Raw genomic sequence first — 23,564 nt, 5'->3', positions numbered from 1 at the left:
TGTATATTTATATTTATGTATGTATGTGTATTTATATATGTATGTATGTGTATGCATATATACAGGCAGTATATTTATATATGTATGTATGTGTATTTATATATGTATGTATGTGTATTTATATATGTATGTATGTGCATTTATATATGTATGTATGTGCATTTATATATGTATGTATGTGCATTTATATATGTATGTATGTGCATTTATATATGTATGTATGTGCATTTATATATGTATGTATGTGCATTTATATATGTATGTATGTGCATTTATATATGTATGTATGTGCATTTATATATGTATGTATGTGCATTTATATATGTATGTATGTATGTATGTGTATTTATATATGTATGTATGTGTATGCATATATACAGGCAGTATATTTATACTGTATATGTTTCTATGACCGTGCGGTGTGCACTTCCCCACTCCTCCCTCTCATTCCCTTCCCTACAATGTAGCAGCACCACACAGTCCCATGCTTGAATCGTAGTGTGGAAGGCAGCGAATACTCACCCATGCACTCTGCCATGCCCATCTTGCCGTCTGTATTGTGTGTTTCCAAATCCTGTCCTGCTCACTGCTTACACCTTTGTCTCCCCGACAGGTCGTCACGGAGGTCTCGAATCGACCCGCCCCAGGAGCGGTTTCGCGACCCTGAAGCCTCTAGGGCAGAACCTGAGCTGAGCGCTGCAGTGAGCAGGATGGGAGAACTGGAAAGTGGGGTCCCTCCTCTGCCTCCTCGCTATCGCTTCAGGGATCTGCTCCTCGGGGAACAATCCTGGACGCAGGATGACAGGTTTGCATCTATCCATTCCAGTTGTCTTTGTGTTTCTGAATTTATTAATAATCTTTTTGCTATTGCGTGTTTCGACGTGACAGATTGGAAGACGTGACAGATGATGAAAAAATAAACACTTTGTACAGGATTTGAACCTGGAGTCCCAGTATCACGAGCTAGGTGCCCTCATGGGAACGCCAAACCTCCAGTTTAATTAGCTTTGCTTGGCAAAGTGAACTCCCAATCATCGAAGTTTAGTATTATTGTAAGATAGTTAAAAACCAAAGAAGAATTCTAATTGGAGCCTCTTGGGTGTTCCTCCTTGGTTTTCATGTTATGTATGTTTTACAACTTGCTTTTTATTATTCCGAACTCTCGGTTTGTTTTAACTCACCTGGAAGTTCAGGTGTGGTATGAGCTCTTTCAGTCAGTCAGTGAGTCTGTATGTAAACACTCGGTTATATTTCCTTCCACTTTTATACGCCTATGATGTTTTTTTCCGGAAAGTGTTTTGTCGTGCATCTTGGAGCAGCAATTTGGCCAATTTGTAACCAAAGTGCCAATTTCTACTCGACCTCTTTACCCTAAGTGCTTTTCATACCGGAATGGTTCTACCGCAGTTCTGTTAGACTTCTTTGCGGTTTTTCACAATTCGGCAGAGCGTGCTGGAGGAGAAGCCCTCAAATGATTCTGGTCATCTCATATGGGAGGGGCTTATATATATGAACGAAGGTGGACCATTTGTGTCATTATAACATCAGAGCAGAAGGTGAACCATGGTGGCTACAAGCAGGTATCACTTTGGGTGGTTGTGATTATTCCAAATTATCTGTGTTATTTTGCTTGCACCGACCGAGAGAGTGTATGAACAAAACGTAATCGGCAGGAGCAGGAGCCTTCAATTACCTTCCTGAAATTGTGTGAGAGTGGGGTAAGGAGGAATGGGAGGTTTAGGTTTTATTGTAATGGATTTTTAGTGCATGGATTTCATGTCATGAGCATTGGATGTGGAGTAATCTCGTTGTAATAAACAGAAACATTACATGGTCTAGTTATTTGATTTTAAGTGTTGTTACCCTGCACATGCAAATCTAGAAGCAGGGTTAAGCAATTGGTTCATGTTCGTCTATCCGCCTGACCACCTGTCCGTCCACCTGTCCGTCCATAAACGTCAGTGAATGATCGATGAACAACTTTTTGAAATTGACTTTTATATTTTGACCATGAAACGGAAAACAAACCTGCCGGCTGGCAGTATTTTGCCTTTGAATTAGTCCCGATCGCACCTCAGCAGAGAGGAGTGAGGTCATTTTTAAACGGTGAAGCCGATTCAATATTTGGCTATGTGCCTATGTCCTTCCTTCTATCCATCCGTAAAAATGAAGAAGCGGAAACCTTTCTAACCCAACGTGTTTAATTCTAAAGGGTTCCAAAGTGTAATTCTAGAAGGTTCTAAAGGGTAATGCTAAAGGATTCTAAAGGAGAATTCTAAAGGGTTCTAAAGGGCAACTCTAATGGGTTCTAAAGGGTAATTCTAATGGGTTCTCAAAGATAATTGTAAGGGGTTCTAAAGGGTAATTTTAATGGGTTCTAAAGGATAATTCTAAAGTGTTTTAATTAAAAAGGTAATTTTAAAGGGTTCTAAAAGGTAATTCCAAAGGGTAATTCTAAAGGGTTCTAAAATATAATTTTAAAGGGTTGTAAATAATAATTCTAAAGGGTTACAAAGGATAATTCAAATGGCTTCTAGAGGGTAATTGTAATGGGTTCTAAATTAAAAATATAATTCTAAAGGGTTATAAAAGGTAATTCTAAAGGGTAATTCTAAAGGGTTCTAAAATATAATTTTAAAGGGTTGTAAATAATAATTCTAAAGGGTTACAAAGGATAATTCAAATGGCTTCTGGAGGGTAATTGTAATGGGTTCTAAATTAAAAATATAATTCTAAAGGGTTATAAAAGGTAATTCTAAAGGGTAATTCTAAAGGGTAATTCTAAAGGGTTCTAAATGAAAAATGTAATTCTAAAGGGTTGTAAATGAAAAATGTAATTCTAAAGGGTTGTAAAAGGTAATTATAAAGGGTAATTCTAATGGGTTCTAAAAGATAATTTTAAAGGGTTGTAAATAATAATTCTAAAGGGTTATGTACGATAATTCTAATAGCTTCTAAAGGGTAATTCTAACCAAATTCTAATGGGTTCTAATGGGTAATTCTAATGGGTTCTAAAGGGTGATTCTAAAGGGTAATTCTAAGGAGTTTTAAAGGTGAATTGTAAAGGATGATTCTAAAGGGTAATTATAATGGGTTGTAATGGGTTCTTAAGGGTAATTATAAAGGTTAATTCTAAAAGGGAATTCTCAAGGATAATTCGAAAGTGTTCTAAATTTAAAATGTAATTCTAAAGGGTTGTAAAAGGTAATTCTAAAGGGTAATTCTAATGGGTTCTAAGAGATAATTTTAAAGGGTTGTAAATGATAAATGATAATTCTAAAGGGTTATATCAGATAATTCTAATGGGTTCTAAAGGGTAATTCTAATGGGTTATAAAGGGTAATTCTAATGGGTTATTAAGGGTAATTCTGAAGGTTAATTCTAAAGGGTAATTCTTAAGGATAATTCTAAAGGGTTCTAAATAAAAAAATCTAATTCTAAAGGGTTGTAAAAGGTAATTCTAATGGGTAATTCTAAAGGGTAATTCTAAAGGGTAATTCTAATGGGTTCTTCTAAAGGGTAATTCTAATGGGTTCTAAAGATAATTTTAAAGGGTTGTGAATGATAATTCTAAAGGGTTATATAGGATAATTCGAATGGTTTCTAAAGGGTGATTCTAATGGGTTCTAAAGGGTAATTCTAATGGGTTCTAAAGGGTGATTCTAAAGGGTAATTCTAAAGGGTAATTCTAAAGGGTAATTCTAATGGGTTATAAAGGGTAATTATAATGGATTCTTAAGGGTAATTCTAAAAGGTTATTTCTAAATGGTAGTTCTAAAGAGTTCCAAAGGTTAATTTTAATGGGTAGTTCTAATGGGTAGTTCTAAAAGGGTGATTCAAAAGGGTAATTCTAAGCTCTCAGGGGTTCTAAAGAGGAATTCTAATGGGTGTCATTCGTTTCTAGGATTTGTCTATTTCATATTAAAATGCCAAACTGAATCCGCTTCCTTCAGACACGGGTGCGATTTTATTTTACTCTGTCTGTCTGGCAGTCTGTCTGACAGGGAGATCCTGTGATTGATGCTGTGAAGAGAAACAGTTTGAGATGGTTTAGTCATGTGTTGAGGAAGGATGAAAGTGACTGGTTGATAAGAGTGATGGAAATGAATGTAGAAGGAAGTGGAGGATGTGGAAGACCGAGAAAGACTTGGCTAAAGATGGTGGAAGAAGAAATGCGGGCAAGGGGGTTAACAAGGGGAGATGCAGAAAATAGGGCAAAATGGGTAGATTGTCATGGGGACCGCAGGGCTAACCCCCGCTCCAGCAGGGAAAATGGCCTTAAAATGCATGTTCTTGTTGTTGTTGTCTGGCTGTCAAACATAATTGAAAATCTTTCCAAACAGGAAACTTACTGTTTTAAAGGAGGTCTTAATGTATACATAAAACAGGCATGAATAACTAATGTAACGTGTATGATAGGGTGGTGTAATATACAATCCGTCAATAGCGGTAAATTCCGCAATACATATTTTATTTTTACGACTTTATATAACAGGTTGAGCTGCAGATGGAGGGAAATGTTGAGTTGGATCTTGGAGACGGCGTGAAGCTGGAAGGTGTGAAAACATTTTGCTACCTCGGAGACATGCTGAATGGAGAAGGTGGATCAGACTCGGCAACGGTTGCTAGAGTGAGATGTGCATGGAAGAAGTTTCGGGAACTGAGTGGCGTGCTGATGAGGAGGGGAGTGTCGTTGAAGCTGAAGGGAAAGGTGTATGCTGCATGTGTGAGAAGTGTTATGATTTATGGGAGCGAGACATGGGTAATGAACGTAGAGCAGCAACGAAGGCTGGAAAGGGTGGAAATGCGAATGGTTCGGTGGATGTGTGGAGTATCGTTGAGAGAGAGGAAGACAAATGATGAATTGCGAAAGATGATGGGAATAGAGCCTGTGATTATGCTGTGAAGAGGAACAGGTTGAGATGGTTTGGTCATGTGTTGAGGAAGGATGAAAGTGACTGGTTGAGAAGAGTGATGGAAATGAATGTAGAAGGAAGTAGAGGATGGGGAAGACCGACAAAGACTTGGCTAAAGATGGTGGAAGAATAAATGCGGGCAAGGGGGTTAACAAGGGGGAGATGCAGAAAATAGGGCAAAATGGAGAAGATTGTCATGGGGACCGCAAGGCTAACCCCCGCTCTAGCAGGGAAAATGGCCTTAAAATGCATGTTGTTGTGTTGTATTTATTTTTACGACTTTACAATCTTTGCTTTTAATTTAGGTTGAATTATACACTTGAACACTGTAGAACATAAATCACCCCCTTTGCACTTTCAAAACCCTTCCGTTTCGCAGTACTTGGACATGTTAAGTAAGGTGGTGTGTACAACTGCTTCATAGTGCTAAACTTCCGGTTTTTAAATGATCTTTAAAATCATTACTTTATTTAAATTGAAGTATATACTTCAACACTGTGTGGTGTATAGTGTTCTATGAACTCTCTAGTTATAGACTTTGGAGAAGTCTTTGCTCTTGCATTCGCCTTGGCCTTTCTCTCTTGAGAAGGAAGAGCTCCAACTCAGCCCTCAAGGCACAGTGCTGCACATGTGTTGTTGGACTGTCTGAGTAAAGCGGGTCTTGGTAGCAATTCCTGCATATTACACTGCAGACCTCATCAATGTTGCATGTTACAGGTTAGGTTAGGAATGGCCTACTCTTGTGAAGACATTGTGGGATCTTTATCATTCATTATAACATCCTCAGTGGATGAGACACCGAGCCTGATATCCCTCGAAAGAAGGCACACTTAATGATTTCTGTGAATCACCAATTCGAGTTTGTGATTTGTCAGTAATAAACTCAGAGTAGACAACTCAAATATGAATAAGTCACCTTTGCACCATTCTGCAATCATGGTGGTTTTTAATTAAATTTAATTATACTAGTACTCCTTACCCCATCCCACCATGTCCATAAATGAGGCATGCCCTAATGTTCTGTGTATGTCACCATGACATATTGCAAAGGTAAATAAATAATATTTCACATGCTGATACACATATACTTCAACTTGCAGTTACTTTTTGCCCATAATAGAAACAACGACTACGACTTCAACAGTCACAATTATTACCTCCACCACCAAAGGGAGGTGGAGGTTACGTTTTCACTCCTGTCTGTTTGTTTGTATGTTTACCTTTTTTTTTTTTTGTATACAAGTTCGAGGTGCGTGTAAGAGCTAACATCAATCACAAAAAAAACAATCGGACAAACAAAACATACAATATGGGGAGAGAGACCCATATTGACCATATTGACCATTCTCAGAGAGCCTCCTCAGCGTCGACGAGTCTGGCATTTCACTCAGGCCAACTGGCACGCTCTTCAAGCAGCCATCAATCATCTGGACTGGTCTCCCATCTCTACCGCCTCTGACATCAACTCATCCTGGGAATTCTTCCAAAGTAAATTGTTCTCTCTCATGCACAGATTTATCCCATCTCATCTTCAGTTGTCATACCCTTCCTCCTGTCCATGGTACACGGAATCTTGTGGTGAGGCTATTGCCCAGAAACAACTTGCTTTCGTCTCCTGGAAAGCAAATCCAACGGAAGGAAATCTCATTTCCTTTCACAAAGCCCGAAACAAGGAGTCCGAAACAAGGAAACAAGGAGCCTTTCACAAAGCCCTCAGGAGAGCCAGGAAAAAATATCTCTCCGTTCTCAGGACAGAACTCTCTTATCTGTCTCCCTCTTCCAAATCCTGGTGGCGTCTGGTCAAATCTGTTTCTGGTGTTTGTTCTCCCTCCATCCCCTCCCTCACCTCAAACGGCCACACGGCTGATTCCGCACGTGAAAAAGCTGAATGCCTCAACTCTGTGTTTGCCTCTAAATCTTGTGTCCCAAACCCATCCCTCTCTGTACCCACCGTACCCAGTCATACCCAGCTGCTCCTGGACTCTGTGTCCTTTCCTCCTGACAAGGTGGAAAAGTTTCTGTCAACCCTCGACTCTGATTCTGCAACTGGACCTGACAGCATCAGCCCACGGGTCCTAAAATCCTGTTCTTCCGCTCTTTCACTCCCTCTCTCTGTTCTCTTCACCCTCTCTTTTGCTCAAGGTCATCTGCCATCTGCTTGGAAATCTGCCAACATCACCGCTTTGCACAAAAAAGGTGCAAAAACAGATCCCAGCAACTACAGACCAATCAGCCTTCTCCCAATTATCAGCAAAGTCATGGAATCCATCATTGCTTCAGATATGAAATATTTCCGCTTCTCCAATGGCTTGATCTCTGATCATCAATTTGGTTTCAGACCTGGTCACTCTACTCTGGACATGCTGCTTCTGCTTTCTCAACAATGGATGGAGGTCCTCAATGCCAAACAGGAAATTAGAGCTGTCTCCCTTGACATATCACGTGCCTTCGATACGGTCTGGCACCCCGCTCTGCTCACCAAACTCTTCTCTTTTGGTATCCATGGAAATCTCCACACATGGCTGGCGGACTTCCTCTCTAGTCGTAGTCAACGTGTGGCCCTGAATAGGTTTCTCTCATCTCCTCTTCCTGTTCAGGCTGGAGTTCCCCAAGGCAGTGTTCTGGGCCCTGTGCTTTTTCTGGTCTTCATCAATGATCTCTCTGACTCTCTTGAAAATCCTCTCTATCTCTTTGCTGATGACTCTACTCTCTGTCGCTCCATTCTTCATCCCTCAGATCGGCAGTCTGCAGCCTCCTCACTCTCTGCAGACCTGGACAAAATCACAGACTGGTCATACAAGTGGAACATGTCTTTCAATCCTGACAAATCTCACACTCCTGCGATGTCTCTCCGAAAAGACCGACTGGACAACACTCCCATCCACTTTCTCCACACATGGCTGGCGGACTTCCTCTCTAGTCGTAGTCAACGTGTGGCCCTGAATGGGTTTCTCTCATCTCCTCTTCCTGTTCAGGCTGGAGTTCCCCAAGGCAGTGTTCTGGGCCCTGTGCTTTTTCTGGTCTTCATCAATGATCTCTCTGACTCTCTTGAAAATCCTCTCTATCTCTTTGCTGATGACTCTACTCTCTGTCGCTCCATTCTTCATCCCTCAGATCGGCAGTCTGCAGCCTCCTCACTCTCTGCAGACCTGGACAAAATCACAGACTGGTCATACAAGTGGAACATGTCTTTCAATCCTGACAAATCTCACACTCCTGCGATGTCTCTCCGAAAAGACCGACTGGACAACACTCCCATCCACTTTCTGAATAATCCTCTCCAAGAAGTTCTGTCACTCAAGCTTTTTGGGTCTCACTATCTGCCATGATCTTTCCTGGGAAAACCACATTTCAAATCTGGCCTCCAAAGCCAGTCGCCTACTGGGCATCCTCCGTCGTGCGAAGTCCTTCCTTGGCACACCTGAGCTCCTCACCACATACAAGGCTTTCATCCGCAGCTCAATGGAATACTGCTCTCCCCTCTGGGCTGGTGCACCTGACTCACACCTAGCTCGTCTTCACGCTGTTGAAACCAAAGCATTCAGAATCATTGGAATCTCCCGCGATGAAGCTAACTCCAAGGGCCTCTCACTCACTCACCGCAGGCAGGTTGGTGGTCTTTCCGTCTTCTACCGACTCCTCTCTGGCCTTGCCCCCCCCAGCTCTCTCTGGGATCTGTCCAGCAAATATTCCTACAGGTCGCACAAGATATGCCTGCAACCCTCTTATGGTTAAACTGCCAAAATCTAGACTCTCTGCTCACCTTTACTCCTTCATTCCTCTTTTCTCCCACCTCTGGAACAAACTCCCCCACTCTCTTCAATCCCACTCCACCCTCCAGGTCTTTAAAACAGCTGTTCACCACCATCTCTTATCTTCCCCCATCCAAAACATTGATCTTTTCTATCCCTGCTAATTTCACCCCAATTCCACTTTTTTGAAATACCAACTTCTGTCCTGGAAGTCCTTGGTGTCCTTGTGTTTGATACTTCTGCCACCGCCCTCCCCCCAAGCCCTCTCCCTCCCACACATCTCCCTGCTCTTAAATGTTGTGTGCCCTCAAGTGTTTGTGTGCTTCCCCTTCTCTTGTCTTCCGCTCCCTCTTTTTATATATTTTGTTTGTTTGGTTGATTTGTTTGTGAAATAAATGTCAGCTCTTTCACAAGCCTCGATTCAGTATACAAAAAAAAGAAAAAAGAAGCACACAAGTACAACAGCAGAGAACAGGGACATCGGAAGATCTGTGGGAAGGGGAGGGCTTGGGGGGAGGAGGCATGGGAAGGCGGTGGGTGGGGGTGGGGAAAGGTATAAAACACATGGGCCCTGCGAGAACTTCCAGGAAAGAAGTTGGTATTTCAAAAAAAAGAAGTGGATCTGGGGTGAATTAATGGGGATAGAAGAGATCAAGGTTCTGGATGGGGGAAGATAAGAGATGGTGGTGAACAGCTGTTTGAAAGACCTGGAGGGAGGAATGGGATTGAAGAGGGTGAGGGAGTTTGTTCCAGAGGTGGCAGAAAAGAGGAATGAAGGAGCGAAGGTGAGCAGAGAGTCTTGATTTTGGCAATTTCACCAGAAGAGGGTTTCTGGCAGAACCTGTGCGACCTGTAGGAATATTTGGGGGACAGAGCACAGATAGAGCTGAGGAAGCTAGGCCAGATAGGAGTCGGTAGAAGACAGAAAGACCACCTTACCTGCCTGCGGTGAGAGTTGAGACATCCATCCATTGTTGAGACAGCAGAAGCAGCATGTCCAGAGTAGAGTGACCTGGTCTGAAACCAAATTGATGATCAGAGATCAAGCCATTGGAGAAGAGGAAGGATTTGATATCCGAAGCAATGATGGATTCCATGACTTTGCTGATAATTGGGAGAAGACTGATTGGTATGTTGTTGCAAGGATCTGTTTTTGCACCTTTTTTGTGTGAAGCGGTAATGTTGGCTGATTTCCATGGTGATGGCAGATGACCTTGAGCAAAAGAGGGTGAAGAGAACAGAGAGAGAGGGTGTGAAAGAGCAGCAGAGCAGGATTTTGGGACCCGTGAGCTGACGCCGTCTGGTCCAGTTGCAGAATCAGAGTCGAGGATTGACAGAAACTTCTCCATCTTGTCAGGAGAGAAGGACACAGCGTCCAGGAGCAGCTGGGTATGACTTGGTTTGGTAGGTACAGAGAGGGATGGGTTTGGGACACAAGATTTTGAGGCAAACACAGAGTTGAGGCATTCAGCTTTTTCACGTGCGGAGTCAGCTGTGTGGATGTTTGAGGTAAGGGAGGGGATGGAGGGGAACAAACACCAGAAACAGATTTGACAAGACGCTACCAGGATTTGGAAGAGGGAGACAGGTTTGTGAGTTCACTCTTGAGGGTAGAGATATATTGTTTCCTGGCTCTCCTGAGGGTAGACACACTTGTTCCGGGCTTTGTGAAAGGAAATGAGATATCCTTCCGTTGGATTTCCCTTCCAGGAGGCGAAGGTAAGTTGTTTCAGGGCAACTGCTTCACCACAAGATTCCATGTACCATGGGCGGGAGGAAGGGTATGACAACCTAAGACGAGATGGGATAAATCTGTGCATGAGAGAGAGCAATTTACTTTGGAAGAATTCCCAGGCTGAGTTGATGTCAGAGGCAGTAGAGATGGGAGACCAGTCAAGCTGATTGATGGCTGCTTGCAGACCGTGCCAGTTGGCCTGAGTGAAATGCCAGACTCGCCGACGCTGAGGAGGCTCTCTGAGAATGGCCAGAGAGATGTTAACTTTAACAAGCATATGGTCAGATGAATCGATTGGAGCAGAAGAAGAGCAGCAGACATTTTCAGGGAAGTTAGTCATAACCAAGTCAAGAAGAGAAGATACTCCATTGACTGAGATCCAGGTCGAGAAATTGACAGATTGTGTCGGTCCCAATGAGTCGCAGAAGTCCTTTGCTGAGGAGCCATGGCTGGTGAGAGAGGTACCTACACCCAGTCAGCTGGCATGATGACAATTTAAATCACCACATATGAGGAAGAGAGAGTTGGGATGAGTAGATAGAAGTTGGTCCATGTTGTCAGACAGTGAAATGTAAATAGAGTCCTCACTGTTTGGAGGACGGTGCAACACACATTGAATGCAACACGAACACAACACACATACATCTATCTATAATTCCAGTAATCTCTGTGTGTATGTGTGTGTGTATGTGTGTGTGTCTGTGTGTTTGTCTGTGACCGCTGTTTCTCGACAACCACGGGTCCGATATACTTGAAACTTGCCAGGTATATTGCTGGGGACCCGAGGATGTGCCTTTTCAAGGTTTGAAATTAATCGGACAAGTGGTTCCCAAGGTATGGTCACCGTACTCGCAAGCCGTTCGCTTTGGCTTTGCGAATGGACCAAACCATTTCATGTAAATAGAGGGGGGGGGGGGGTTCTACCGTACTCGCAAGCCGTTCGCTTTGGCTTTGCGAATGGACCAAACCATTTCATGTAAATAGAGGGGGGGGGGGGGGTTCTGTGGTCGTTACTGCCACGTGGTTTCAAAGTTTTTTTTTGTTGTTGTTGTTTGCACGCATGTTTTTTTGCACCCACGTACGGGCACGCCCTAGTATGAAAAAAAGGTGGGAGTGAAGGGAAAGCCGTAGCCAGAGGTACTCCTGTGGGTGGGGTGGAGAGAGGGCAGTGCAGGGAGATTTAGGAAGAGTTTTTGATAAAGATAGCAACCCCACCTCCAGGACGAGGCTGAGGTCTATCATACAAGAGGAGGGAGTAACCAGGGAGGGATATTAAGGAATCAGTTACATCATGAAGGAGGAAAGTTTCTGTTTAGCAGATTAAGTCTGGTTTGTCAAAAGCAACCTGTATGGAGAGATCAGTCAAGTTTGAGCAAAGGCCCTGGATGTTTGAGGTCCATACCGTTAATGAAGAGGAAGGGGGAGCATCTGATACAGGACATGACAGGGGAGGCGAGGGGTAGGGTAAAATATGGAAGAAGAGGAGGAGGAGGTAGGGAGAGCTGTTGATCGTGTGTCAGAGATTTCAGAATAGCTAAGAGAAAGGGAAGGGTGAGGAGGACAAAAGGTTTGATGGTGATTGGGTGAGGCACAGTGAGCTGTTGTTTGAGGGGGGGGGGGGTAGAGCGAGGAAGAAGGTTGGAGGAGATGGAGGTGAGAGTTGGAAGGGAGAGGAAACGGGGAGTTTAGGAGGGGAGGGGTGAGGGGGGAGTTAAGGAGGGAAGGGGAAAGGGGGGGGAGATTAGGAGGGGAGGGGGAGAGTTTGGATTTTAGAAAGTGTTGGACGATTCATGGAAAACAAACATTTATTGCAAAATGAGTTTCTTGTGATTTTCGAGTCAGAGATCCGTTTTGAAAACGTTGGAGGAGGGGTGGAATGCAGTTGAGTTTAGGGAATGTAGGAAGGAAGAAGAAGAATTGTAAGAGATGGAATTTTTATTTGAAATAAAGAGATTTGGTGAGCAAGTCGAAAGCAACCTTTTCAAGAAGAAAAATGTGTTATAATATACAATAGAATACAACACTTCAGGGGAAAGTTTAAACATTTTAAAACTAAACCGTGAAAACTATTTGGGGAAATGGGGGTGAAACGCGTGGTCGAAGAACGAACAAAGAAGGGAATTTTTTTTTTTTTTTAAATTAAGATTTTAAACAAAGGGTAAGATGTTCGAGGAAATGTGGGGTGAAAAGAAGACTGGGAAAAACAAAACGAAAAAACAAAAGAAAACGGCGAGAGAACGAAAGTAAATGGACCATAAACGACCGCTGAGAGAAGACAACAAGGCCTCAAGGCAGGAAACTTAAAATACCAGGCCTGAAAAACGCGGCAGGAAATAACCGACGATTTTATACAGGTATGCACAATTTACACCGAGATCTTTCTAGAGACATGCAGTAGGTACACACACCGTAAAATAAAAATACAGTTTTGACAAAAATACAAACGGGAACAAATTACTTAACTTTGATGGCGTGGAAAGCGTGGAGAGCTTGGAAAAACAAAACAACAGGATATCTCAACAGGTCTGTGACCTGTTCACAACAACAGGTCTGTGAACAGGATATCTCAAAAAGTTGTGGACGGATTCAGACGAAATATGGTGAAGAAGTTGAATATGTGACAAGGACGAAATGATTAGTTTTTGTTGAAGATTTGGATCCAAATGCAGATCCAATAAGTTTTAAAGTGATTCTTCACCACTGATAGGGCCAAAAACGATATATACCAGGATATTTCAAAAGGTTGTGGACGGATTTGGACCAAACTTGGTAGCCAGGTTGGGTTTGTGACAAGGACGAATTAATTCCATTTTGTTGGAGATCCGAATCCGAATCCAGATCTGGATGCGAAAGTTTTAAAAATAATTTTGTAATGATTTTTCACCATTGAGAGATGGGGCCAAAACGATATATACCAGGATATTTCAAAAAGTTGTGGACGAGTTGACAAAACTTGGTGGATGTGTTGGTTAGGTGACAAGAAGAAGCCGATTCGATTTTGGTTCAGATCCGGATCCAGATCCAGCCTATCGGTGGGATACAAAACGTAAACTGTTCAGCCTGGCAGAGATATGCGCTCCACCGAGTGCCCTTCTAGTTCCCACTGTCTTGTGGGGTCATCGGGGAATTTTTTTTGGTCCAAGTCTTTCACAATCCGGTTGGTTAGGCCTGGCGTTAGGCCTAAGGTGAATTGGAACACAAATTGGTAATTTACTCAGGGGAACACTATGGGATCTCTAATGCCCTCCAGCGAATGCTCGTAGACGGAACGCCCAACTTAACGTCCATCAGAGGGACATCACACTTTGTGATGCCTGCGAAGCTTCAATCGAAGAGTTTTTAGTGGGTTGGTAATGAATCAAACCCAGACTCGACAGCTCATAGGCAAGTTTGATCATAATAGAGGGAGAAATTTACTCAGTTTATCTGCACTGATATTCCTCTTTAATTTGCATCTATACACATTTTGCACGTTCCTGTTCGTGGTTTTCGAGTTGCAAAGTATTTGTGAAACGGGATTGTTCTTTTAAAGTGCTATTTGTTATTATGCGGTGTACGTTATAATGCGTCTGTACTGTAGTTGCTTGTCATTACCAAATGTTTAAGGGTGATTGGAGACTTTCCATCACACAATTGGTCGTATAGCATTGTCTCAGTCCCACACTCGAATATTGTGGATCACGCTGTGGATCATTGTGTTTTGGTTCAGAGTATTGCCATACGCCATAGCACAGCTTTTTGTCTTGTCAATCCGAGCCATACTCCTCATCCTGGAATTTGAAATAAGCATATTTGCTCTCAAGTAATGATTTCCAATACCCTCATCTCTCTTGGCTGTGACATGCGGAGCGCCCGTGAGGTCATCAGCCCTGTGTTGGGTCAGTGCACAATAGTGGGGCAACTTAGCATAACAATTGTACATTTTGTGAGGAAAGCACCAAATTTGGCACACTAGTAGACTATCCTATTATGAACAGATTTGGATATTGGGCCATCTCAAATTCAGCAATTTTCAAATTCTCAAAAATTCTCAATTTTTTTTTCAAAATGGCCGCCACTCATGGCATCGAGTTATTCACATACTAGTGAACATCTGTTTACTGTTTGGTATGATATCGAAATTGTTCTGAATCAGTGACACAGTCTGCTCTGTTAATGTTCTCTCAATTTTGTGAGCACTCTCCCTCACACACACACAAAGCTGTGCATTCAAGTGCGGCCTTTTTGCACTTGCAACGCTTCACACAGCTCTTCTTGCACTTGCACGATACTAGCTCATAGCAGGTGTGGGCTGCTTTGGGTAGCTTCGTCCAGTGTGGCTCGTACACCCCCTCGTCATTCTTGACCCAGCCCCAGCTGGTTGGATGGCAGCCTTTGGCCAAGCCAATAGTGCTATGTGCATTTGGCCAAGCCAATAGTGCTATGTATGTTTATCATTGGTTTTCATTCAGAATCTGTCTTAATTAGACTAATTAGTTCACTTTAACTTTTTTTTCTCAACCAAATCAAATTGTCACTTTCTTTGACCATTATTGGACCTTTATTAGTAAATAAACCTTCACTGTCAACCTGCATTCCTCTCCAGTAAAGCAGATATGTATCATAACAGTAACCGCTGGCGGCCATTTTGAAAAATGGCTGCCATAGCCATCAGGGGCTGAATCTGAGATGGCCCAATATCCAGATCTTTTCATAATATGATAGTGAAGGAGCTGGGGCTCCCACGTCGATCGGAAGAATGGACGCGACAAAAAGCTGGAATTCATCCGAGTTGCTTTAATCAAACCAAACACTCAGGCACTCTGAAAAGCCCGTTTATCGGGCAGCAATATATATACATATTATCCCGGAGCGTTTGCCCAGGAAAGGCGAGAGGGGGCGTGGCCCAGCGTCCTGGCTGCGGCCTGGCAAGTTGAGGGCGAGCCTGCCCGGGCATGCCCGGGCATGCCCGGGCGTCCCGACCGAGGCCTGGCAAGTTGAGCGCGGGCCTGCCCGGGCGTCCTGGACGAGCCCGGCATGGTGATCGCTCCGCGTCCTTGATAGGTGCAAGGCGATTGTGAAAACCCAGCGGTAGCCGCTACACACGTCCCCCCAGAATCGACTTGCACCGGCAGGGTCAATTTGAGGGGGGTCCTGATGACCCGGCCGAAGCGACCCCTGGCGGGTCGTGGGAGGGGGTCCGGTGTGGTGGTGGGCGGTCGAGTGGGGGGCACCGTGGACGGGGGGCGGCCTCGCCGCGGCGGAAGGGCCACCCGTGGTGGGTGGTCGACGTCCACGTGCGCCGGCTTGAGGCGGTCCACCGCAATCCGGACCGACCTGCCGCCGATGTCGATGACGAACGACTTGTCGTCCCGTCGCAGCACCCGGAAGGGCCCGTCGTACGGCGGCCGGAGTGGCCCCCGATGTGCGTCGTGACGCACAAAAACATACTCTGCTGTGCGAAGTGCTGGGGGGACGTAGGACTGGGGGTCACCGTGGTGGGATGTTGGCACGGGGGCAAACCGTCGGGCGGCCTCCTGGAGGTCCGAGCGCTGATGGGCTGCGGACCAGGGACTGGTAGCGTCGGGCACGAATTCGCCCGGGACACGTAGCGCCTGGCCATAGACAAGCTCGGCGGTGGATGCCTGGAGGTCCTCCTTGGGGGCCGTGCGGAGGCCCAAAAGGACCCACGGCAGCCGGTCGGCCCAACCGCCATCTTGAAGGCCGGCCATGAGCGCGGCCTTCATGGAGCGGTGGAATCGCTCGCACAACCCGTTTGCTTGGGGGTGGTAGGCCGTAGTACGGTGGAGCTTGACCCCCAGGTTGCGGGCGACCGCGCCCCACAGCTCGGAGGTGAACTGTGGTCCGCGGTCTGACGAGATGTCCGCCGGTGCGCCGAAGCGGGCGACCCAGGTGGCGATGAAAGCCTGCGCCACGTCGGCGGTGGTGGTGGAGACGAGGGGAACGGCCTCCGGCCACCTGGTGGTCCTGTCCACCATGGTGAGCAGGTGTGTGAACCCCCGTGACGGGGGGAGGGGGCCCACCAGATCCACGTTGACGTGGTCGAAACGTCGTTCGGGCACGGTGAAAGGTGCCAGCGGGGCCTGGGTGTGTCGGTGGACCTTGGCCCGTTGGCAGGCCGTGCAGGTGCTGGTCCAATCGCGGATGTCCCGACGAAGGCCGTGCCAGACGAATCGCGCCGACACCAGCTTCTGGGAAGCTTTCCGGCCCGGGTGGGAAAGGCCGTGGAGGGAGGCGAAGATGCGGCGTTGCCAGGTGACGGGCACGATGGGGCGAGGCTGGCCTTGGGAGATGTCGCAGAGCAGGACAGTGTCCGCGAAGGGGATGTCGGCCAGGCGGAGGCCCGTGTCCGCCGCCCGGAGGGCTTGCACCGTGGTGTCGGTGGTTTGGTCCGCCGCCATAAGCGCAAAGTCCACGCCCAGGTGGACCGCGTTCGCGCTGGCCCGGGAAAGACAGTCGGCCACGGCGTTGTTTTTGCCGGCGACGTGCCGGATGTCCGTGGTAAACTCCGACACGGCGGAGAGGTGGCGCTGTTGGCGGGCCGACCACGGCTCCATGACCTTGGCCATGGCGTAAACCAACGGCTTGTGGTCGACGAACGCCGTGAAAGGTCGGCCCTCCAGGAGGTGGCGGAAATGGCGGACGGCCAGGTGTAGACCGAGGAGCTCCCGGTCAAACGTGCTGTATTTGAGCTCGTTCGGCCGGAGCTGCCGGCTGAAAAAAGCGAGTGGCTGCCAAACCCCGTTCACCCATTGCTCATGTACGGCGCCCACCGCGTAGTCGGAGGCATCCGTGGTGAGGGCGATGGGAGCGTTGAGCACCGGGTGAGCGAGCAGTGTTGCGTCGGCGAGGGCCCGCTTTGAGCTTTGGAAGGCTGCATCCATTGCTGCGGACCAAGCGATGTCGTGCTTGGCCGGCTTGCCCCGGAGGGCTTCGTAGAGGGGCCGCATGAGTTGAGCAGCGCGGGGCACGAAGCGGTGATAAAAATTCACCATTCCCAGGAATTCCTGCAGGGCCTTTATGGTGCGGGGACGCGGGAACGTGGTGATGGCCTCGACCTTGGTTGGCAGCGGCACGGCCCCGTTCTTGGTGATGTGGTGGCCCAAAAAATCAACGGCCGTCGTGCCGAAGTGGCATTTGGCCGGGTTGACGATGAGGCCGTGCTCGCTGAGGAGCCCGAACAGTGTTCGGAGGTGGAGGAGGTGCTCGGCCCGGGACGTGCTGGCGACGAGGATGTCGTCCAGGTAAACGAAAAGGAACGGCAGGTCACGCAACACGCCGTCCATCAAGCGCTGGAACGCCTGAGCCGCGTTCTTGAGACCAAACGGCATCCGCAAGAATTCGAATAAGCCGAACGGCGTGATGACTGCCGTTTTAGGGACGTCGGCCGCCCTGACAGGTACCTGGTGATATCCCCGTATGAGATCAATTTTCGAAAAAATGACCCGTCCCGCCAGACGGGCGGAGAAGTCTTGGATATGCGGGATCGGGTACCTGTCGGGGGTGGTAGCGTCATTGAGACGGCGGTAGTTGCCACACGGGCGCCATCCACCCCCCGGCTTTGGCACGATGTGCAGTGGCGAGGCCCACGCGCTATCGGAGCGCCGCACGATGCCGAGGTGCTCCAACGCGTCGAATTCGGCCTTCGCCACGGCGAGCTTGGCTGGGTCGAGGCGGCGGGCCCTGGCATAGACTGGCGGGCCCGTGGTTGGTATGTGGTGCTCGATCCCATGCCGTACTGCGACGGCCGAAAACGTCGGCCGCGTGAGGGCCGGGAACTCCGTGAGCAGGCGAGCAAACTCGTTCGCCGCCGGGACGGCGCATGCCAGCTCGGTCGGCGCGGAGCTGCTCAATGTGCATACCAGGGAGCTGAAGGTTTCGGCGTTGATTAAACGATGCCGTTGGACGTCCACCAGCAGTCCGTGTGCGCAGAGGAAGTCGGCGCCTAGCAGAGCCATGGGCACGTTTGTGGTTACAAACGTCCAAGCAAAGCGTTGGCCGCCGAAGCAGAGGGTGATGTTGCGCGGGCCGAAGGTGCGGATGGTCGATCCGTTGGCCGCAACCAAGGAGGGGCCGCAAACCGTGGATTGCCTGTCCTGGTCAGAGGCGGGTATGACGCTCAGTTGGGCGCCGGTGTCGCACAGGAAGCGCCGTCCGGACGCTTTATCCGTGATGAACAGTAAGTTGCCCGTGTGGCCGGCGCTCATGGCTGGTAATGAACGCCGGCCCGGCCGTTTCCCGGCCTGCCGAAGGTGCACGGGGGTCGGCATGTCCGGGCCTTCTGTCCGAACCTGGCATGATAGTAACACCACGCTTGGTCAGGTGGAGGCCCCGGTCGTCGTGCTGGAGGCGGTCGGCTCGGTGTAGCGGCCGCCAATTGCGTCGGCAGTTCGGTCGTCGACCGTGCCGGGTGCTCGGGCGCCATGGGTGTTGCGTCGGACGGCGGTGGGTCCCATGTCGCCGCTGCGATGCGCTGTCCTGCGGCGGAGATCTTGTCGGCTTCTCTGGCAAGGGCCCGGGGATCTGTGATCGTCGTGCTTGCCAGGGTGAGGCGTACCGGGTTAGGCAGCTGACGGAGGAACAGCTCCCGGAACAGGAATGCCGGAGAGTGCTCGCCGAGCAGTGAAAGCATGTAGTCCATTCGCTCAGAAGGGCGCGTGTCGCCGAGCTCGGGCAGGTCGAGCAGGCGCCGTGCGCGTTCCGCCGATGGGAGGACGAAAGCGTCGAGGAGAAGCTTCTTAATCGCGCCGTATTTGTCAGCGGCTGGCGGGCTCTCGAGGAGGCTCAGGGCGCGGGCCGCGGTGGCCGAACCGAGCGCTGCTACCACATGGTGGAAGCGGGTGTCGTCGGCCGTGATGCCTCGCAGGGCGAACAGGGAATCCGCCTGTGCGAACCAAACCGCCGCGTGAGCCTCCCAGAAGGTAGGCAGTTTAAGGGCGACTGCCGTGTCCATGTCGGTAGGTCACCAATGAAGGAGCTGGGGCTCCCACGTCGATCGGAAGAATGGACGCGACAAAAAGCTGGAATTCATCCGAGTTGCTTTAATCAAACCAAACACTCAGGCACTCTGAAAAGCCCGTTTATCGGGCAGCAATATATATACATATTATCCCGGAGCGTTTGCCCAGGAAAGGCGAGAGGGGGCGTGGCCCAGTGTCCTGGCTGCGGCCTGGCAAGTTGAGGGCGAGCCTGCCCGGGCATGCCCGGGCATGCCCGGGCGTCCCGACCGAGGCCTGGCAAGTTGAGCGCGGGCCTGCCCGGGCGTCCTGGACGAGCCCGGCATGGTGATCGCTCCGCGTCCTTGATAGGTGCAAGGCGATTGTGAAAACCCAGCGGTAGCCGCTACAATAGTCTACTAGCGTGCCAAATTTGGTGCTTTCCTTACAAATGCACAATTGTTATGCTATATTTAGCTTAGCTGCCGGACTACAATGCCATTTCTCAGTATGAAGTTGTCAAAGAACATAATGTTCTATATTTTCACTCATATGTCATTAGATCTGCAACCAGATGTCATCTGATTGGACATTTGTAATCTGCCGATGTTATCATCTATGCACAATGTTCACGATTAACATCAAGTGTTCGTGCCATATGTTGAATCAATCAGCAATTTATATTCCATGTAGTTGAGTTCAAGGCTGCAAACATTGTGATGGCCTCAGCTGAACAGTTAAAAGATCATGATCGTCTGAGGAAGGATGTTGGTGGTGGAATACAAATTATTTAAATTGTGCGATGGTTAGTTAACTGTAATCTAGGTTATCAAGCGATTATGATTGCATGTCTGTTTGTCATTCCCGATGAATGATTCGTGCTCTGAATGAGATGCATTTTCTCCAACAGAAACCTCGTGATATCTTATGAGACAATTTTGAAATCTTGTGAGAATTTCATCAAATCTACATTATAAAACAGGAGTGTCTTTCTGTCCGTCCATCCCGAAACTACTCCCTCAGTTTTGGGGCTAGCCCCACCAAACCTTCTGTGGAACGTTTTTGGGTCCCAGTGGATGTCATAAGGTAGGTAGGGGCTTTCATAAGTTCCTCAATAAAATTATGATTTTAAAATTGGCTCGATACGGAGATGCTCCCAAATCCGGAAGTGAACAGATGACGACTATGGGCTGGTTTGATAATATCTCAATACAATAGTGATTTAACACAGTATTTTGTTATAGTATTAATGTTTGATTGGAATGATGCTGTTTGGAATGGAAATAGGGATATTGAGTTTAAATAGGAATGAGGAAATGACATGAGGGTTTCAACGTTCTAACCGCGACATTCGCGGATTCACCATATGCAGATTCACCATATGCAGATTTGCCACTGACTGGAACCATTCAGACGGGATGCGTTTTTTGTGCCAGTCCTTCACGACTTCACGACTGTACCTACTGTCAATGCCTGACATTCAACTGAAGGTGGCACATGAATGTGCAATTTATTGGTTTATTGTTTCCCATTTGCTGTTGTTTGCCCAAGTCTTTCATGAACCTGCTGTCCATGTCTGACATTCGACTGAAGTTGGCACAGGAATGTGGAATTTATTGGTTCCATGGTCTAGCATTCACCGTTTCCGAATTGTTTGGTTGCTTTTGGCTTCCCACTTGTGCATAGCACAGGTACCTCGCTAGGGTCGTGATACTTTTGGGACGAACTATTGAAGAATTTGATCAAAATAATCCAGTGATGTTATATCGCTGACATTTCTGTTTGTCAAGATGAAATGACATCACTACAGACAAGACCTCACGACAGCTACCACTACTTCTTTAGCAGCCAAAATTTTCCCACCTTCTTGTGGGGTTGGCTGGGAAACGTTTTTGGTGGAAGTCTTTCCAAACTTATTGGCCAAGGTGATAGGAATTTGTAATTTGATTAGAGAGTTGCAGATAATTCACAATTTACTTTTCACAAAGGACATCGTGGGATCATTAATATCTATCAACTCATGTTAGCAGATGTGACAGCCCAGTCCATCAGACAGAGGGTACACACATCAATTTAACGGCTTACCTGTGAAACACGAGGATGACAGCTTATACAGTCGTGGCCAAAAATATTGGCACCCTTTCACTTTTTTTCAAATAATGCACCATTTCTTCGAGAAATTTGTTTAAATTTAAAAATATTTTGGTATCCACAAATGTATTTCTTTGGTTTGCAGTGGAACAAAACAAAAAAAAAGCTGAAAAAATACTAAATCTTAGGTTATTCCACACAGACATCCTAAAATGGCCCACACAATATTATTGGCACCTTGTCGAAGTTGTTAGAAATAATTAGATTTCAAGCAGGTGATTCTCCTTTACTTTGGAAATGAACTCACCTGTGGTGAGTTTCAGGTGCCTGTAATATAAAAATCACTCATTCAACCAGTTTGGATAGAGAAAAGGAGTCATTCTGCTGTTTTATGTCACTGTGTGTTCCGAATTATCTGAGGAGGTCAGACACAAGATTGTAGCCAAGGATGGACAATTTCAAGGCTACAAGTCCATCTCCAGAGACCTTGATGTTCCTGTGTCCACCATACGCAATGTTATCAGGATGTTTAAGGCCCATGGCACTGTAGCCAACCTTCCTGGACTTGGCTGCAAGAGAAATGTTGATCGAAGATTGCAGCGAAGGATTGTTCGAATGGTGGAGAAAGCACCTCGATCACCTGCCAAACAGATTCAAGCTGACCTTCAGACACAAGGTATGACAGTTTCAACTCGCACCATCCATTTCCAACTCAATGAAAGGGGGTTATATGGTAGGATACCCAGGAGGACCCCACTGCTAAGAGAGAGACATAAGAAAGCCTGACTAGCATTTTCTAAAACACACATGAACAAGCCAAAATCCTTCTGGGAGAATGTCCTGTGGACAGATGAGACCAAATTAGAGCTTTTTGGTAAAGCACATCATCTCTATGTTTACAGAAAACAAAATGAAGCCTTCAAAGAAAAGAACACCTTCCCTACAGTCAAACATGGAGGAGGTTCAGTGATGTTTTGGGGTTGCTGTGCTGCCTCTGGCACTGGGTGCTTTGAATGTGTGCTTGGCATCATGAAATCAGGAGATTACGAAGGCATTTTGGAGCGCAATGTTCAACACAGTGTCAGAAAGCTGGGTCTACGTCGAAGGTCATGGTTCTTGCAGCAGGTCAATGACCCCAAACACACTTCAAAAGCACCCAGGAATGGTTTAGACAAAATGCTAGACTGTTCTGAAGTGGCCAGCAATGAGTCCAGATCTAAATCCCATTGAACACCTTTGGGGAGATCTGAAAACAGCAGTTGGGAGAAGGCACCCTTCAAATCTGGGAGAACTGGAGCAGTTTGCACAAGAAGAGTGGTACAAACTGCCAGTAGAGAGGTGGAAGAAGCTCATTCATGGCTATAGGAAGCACTTGACTGCAGTTATTTTGTCCAATCGCTGTGCTACCAAATATTAAGTCTTGGCTGTCAATAATTTTATCAATGCCATTTATTTTTATTTTCTGATTTAAAAGGATATATTAAGCTCTGAATCAAAAACAACGTTTCTGCAATATTAACAGTGAAATAAAGAATTGTGGAGACCAAATAATTTTGTCAATTTCAACTTATTTTTAGAGAAAATTGTGAGTTATTTGGAAAAAGTGCAAGAGTGCCAATATTTTTGGCCACAACTGTAGCTGGGCAGAGATTCAAACCCAGGCTCAACAGCTCAGAGGCTGTGCACACCTTGAGGCTGTCCTGCCATCCCAAACATCTTGCTCCTCAGAAACTTGGAATCCCCCCACAACCCTCCACCATCACATTTCCACACCCCAAACTGTTGCATGTGTTCATCCTGTACCGCATTCTTCCTTTTTAATGTTGAATCGTTCAGAACAACCTCACTCTCACTGTTGAACCCCATCCAATATGTTTATTTTCATATGTATTGCTCAATTCCTTCAAGATTGCTTTTCATTACCATCTTATGATTTTGTCAAATCAGCTTCCAAACAATCCACACACTTGAACCTGGGATTTATTACCATTGCAAGAGGAGAGGGTATTGCATTTGGGTCCGTTTATTTGTCTGTCTGTCTACACAAATGCGCTAACATTGGCCACAAGTGCCATATGTTATCTTTTCCACACAAAACAGGTCCTGAAGAGGATCTGCAATCTCTGATTGCTCT

At 46.7% G+C, this 23,564-nt stretch overlaps 1 protein-coding gene across 1 annotated transcript in view; it reads left to right on the top strand.

The window, feature by feature from the left end:
* The window catches only part of LOC137438913 (potassium channel subfamily T member 2-like), a 463,350-nt gene that overhangs the window by 5,646 nt on the left and 434,140 nt on the right, over positions 1-23,564 (top strand). Inside the window, exon 2 of the mRNA XM_078767009.1 lies at positions 614-805. Coding sequence (XP_078623135.1) covers positions 614-805 — 192 coding nt within the window. The remainder of the gene's footprint in view (positions 1-613; positions 806-23,564) is intronic.

The sequence above is a fragment of the Myxine glutinosa genome, chromosome 13 (genome assembly GCF_964187855.1).
Source record: "Myxine glutinosa chromosome 13, kmMyxGlut1.1, whole genome shotgun sequence".
Lineage (NCBI taxonomy): Eukaryota > Metazoa > Chordata > Myxini > Myxiniformes > Myxinidae > Myxine > Myxine glutinosa.
This window is presented reverse-complemented; position numbering and strand designations above follow the sequence as displayed.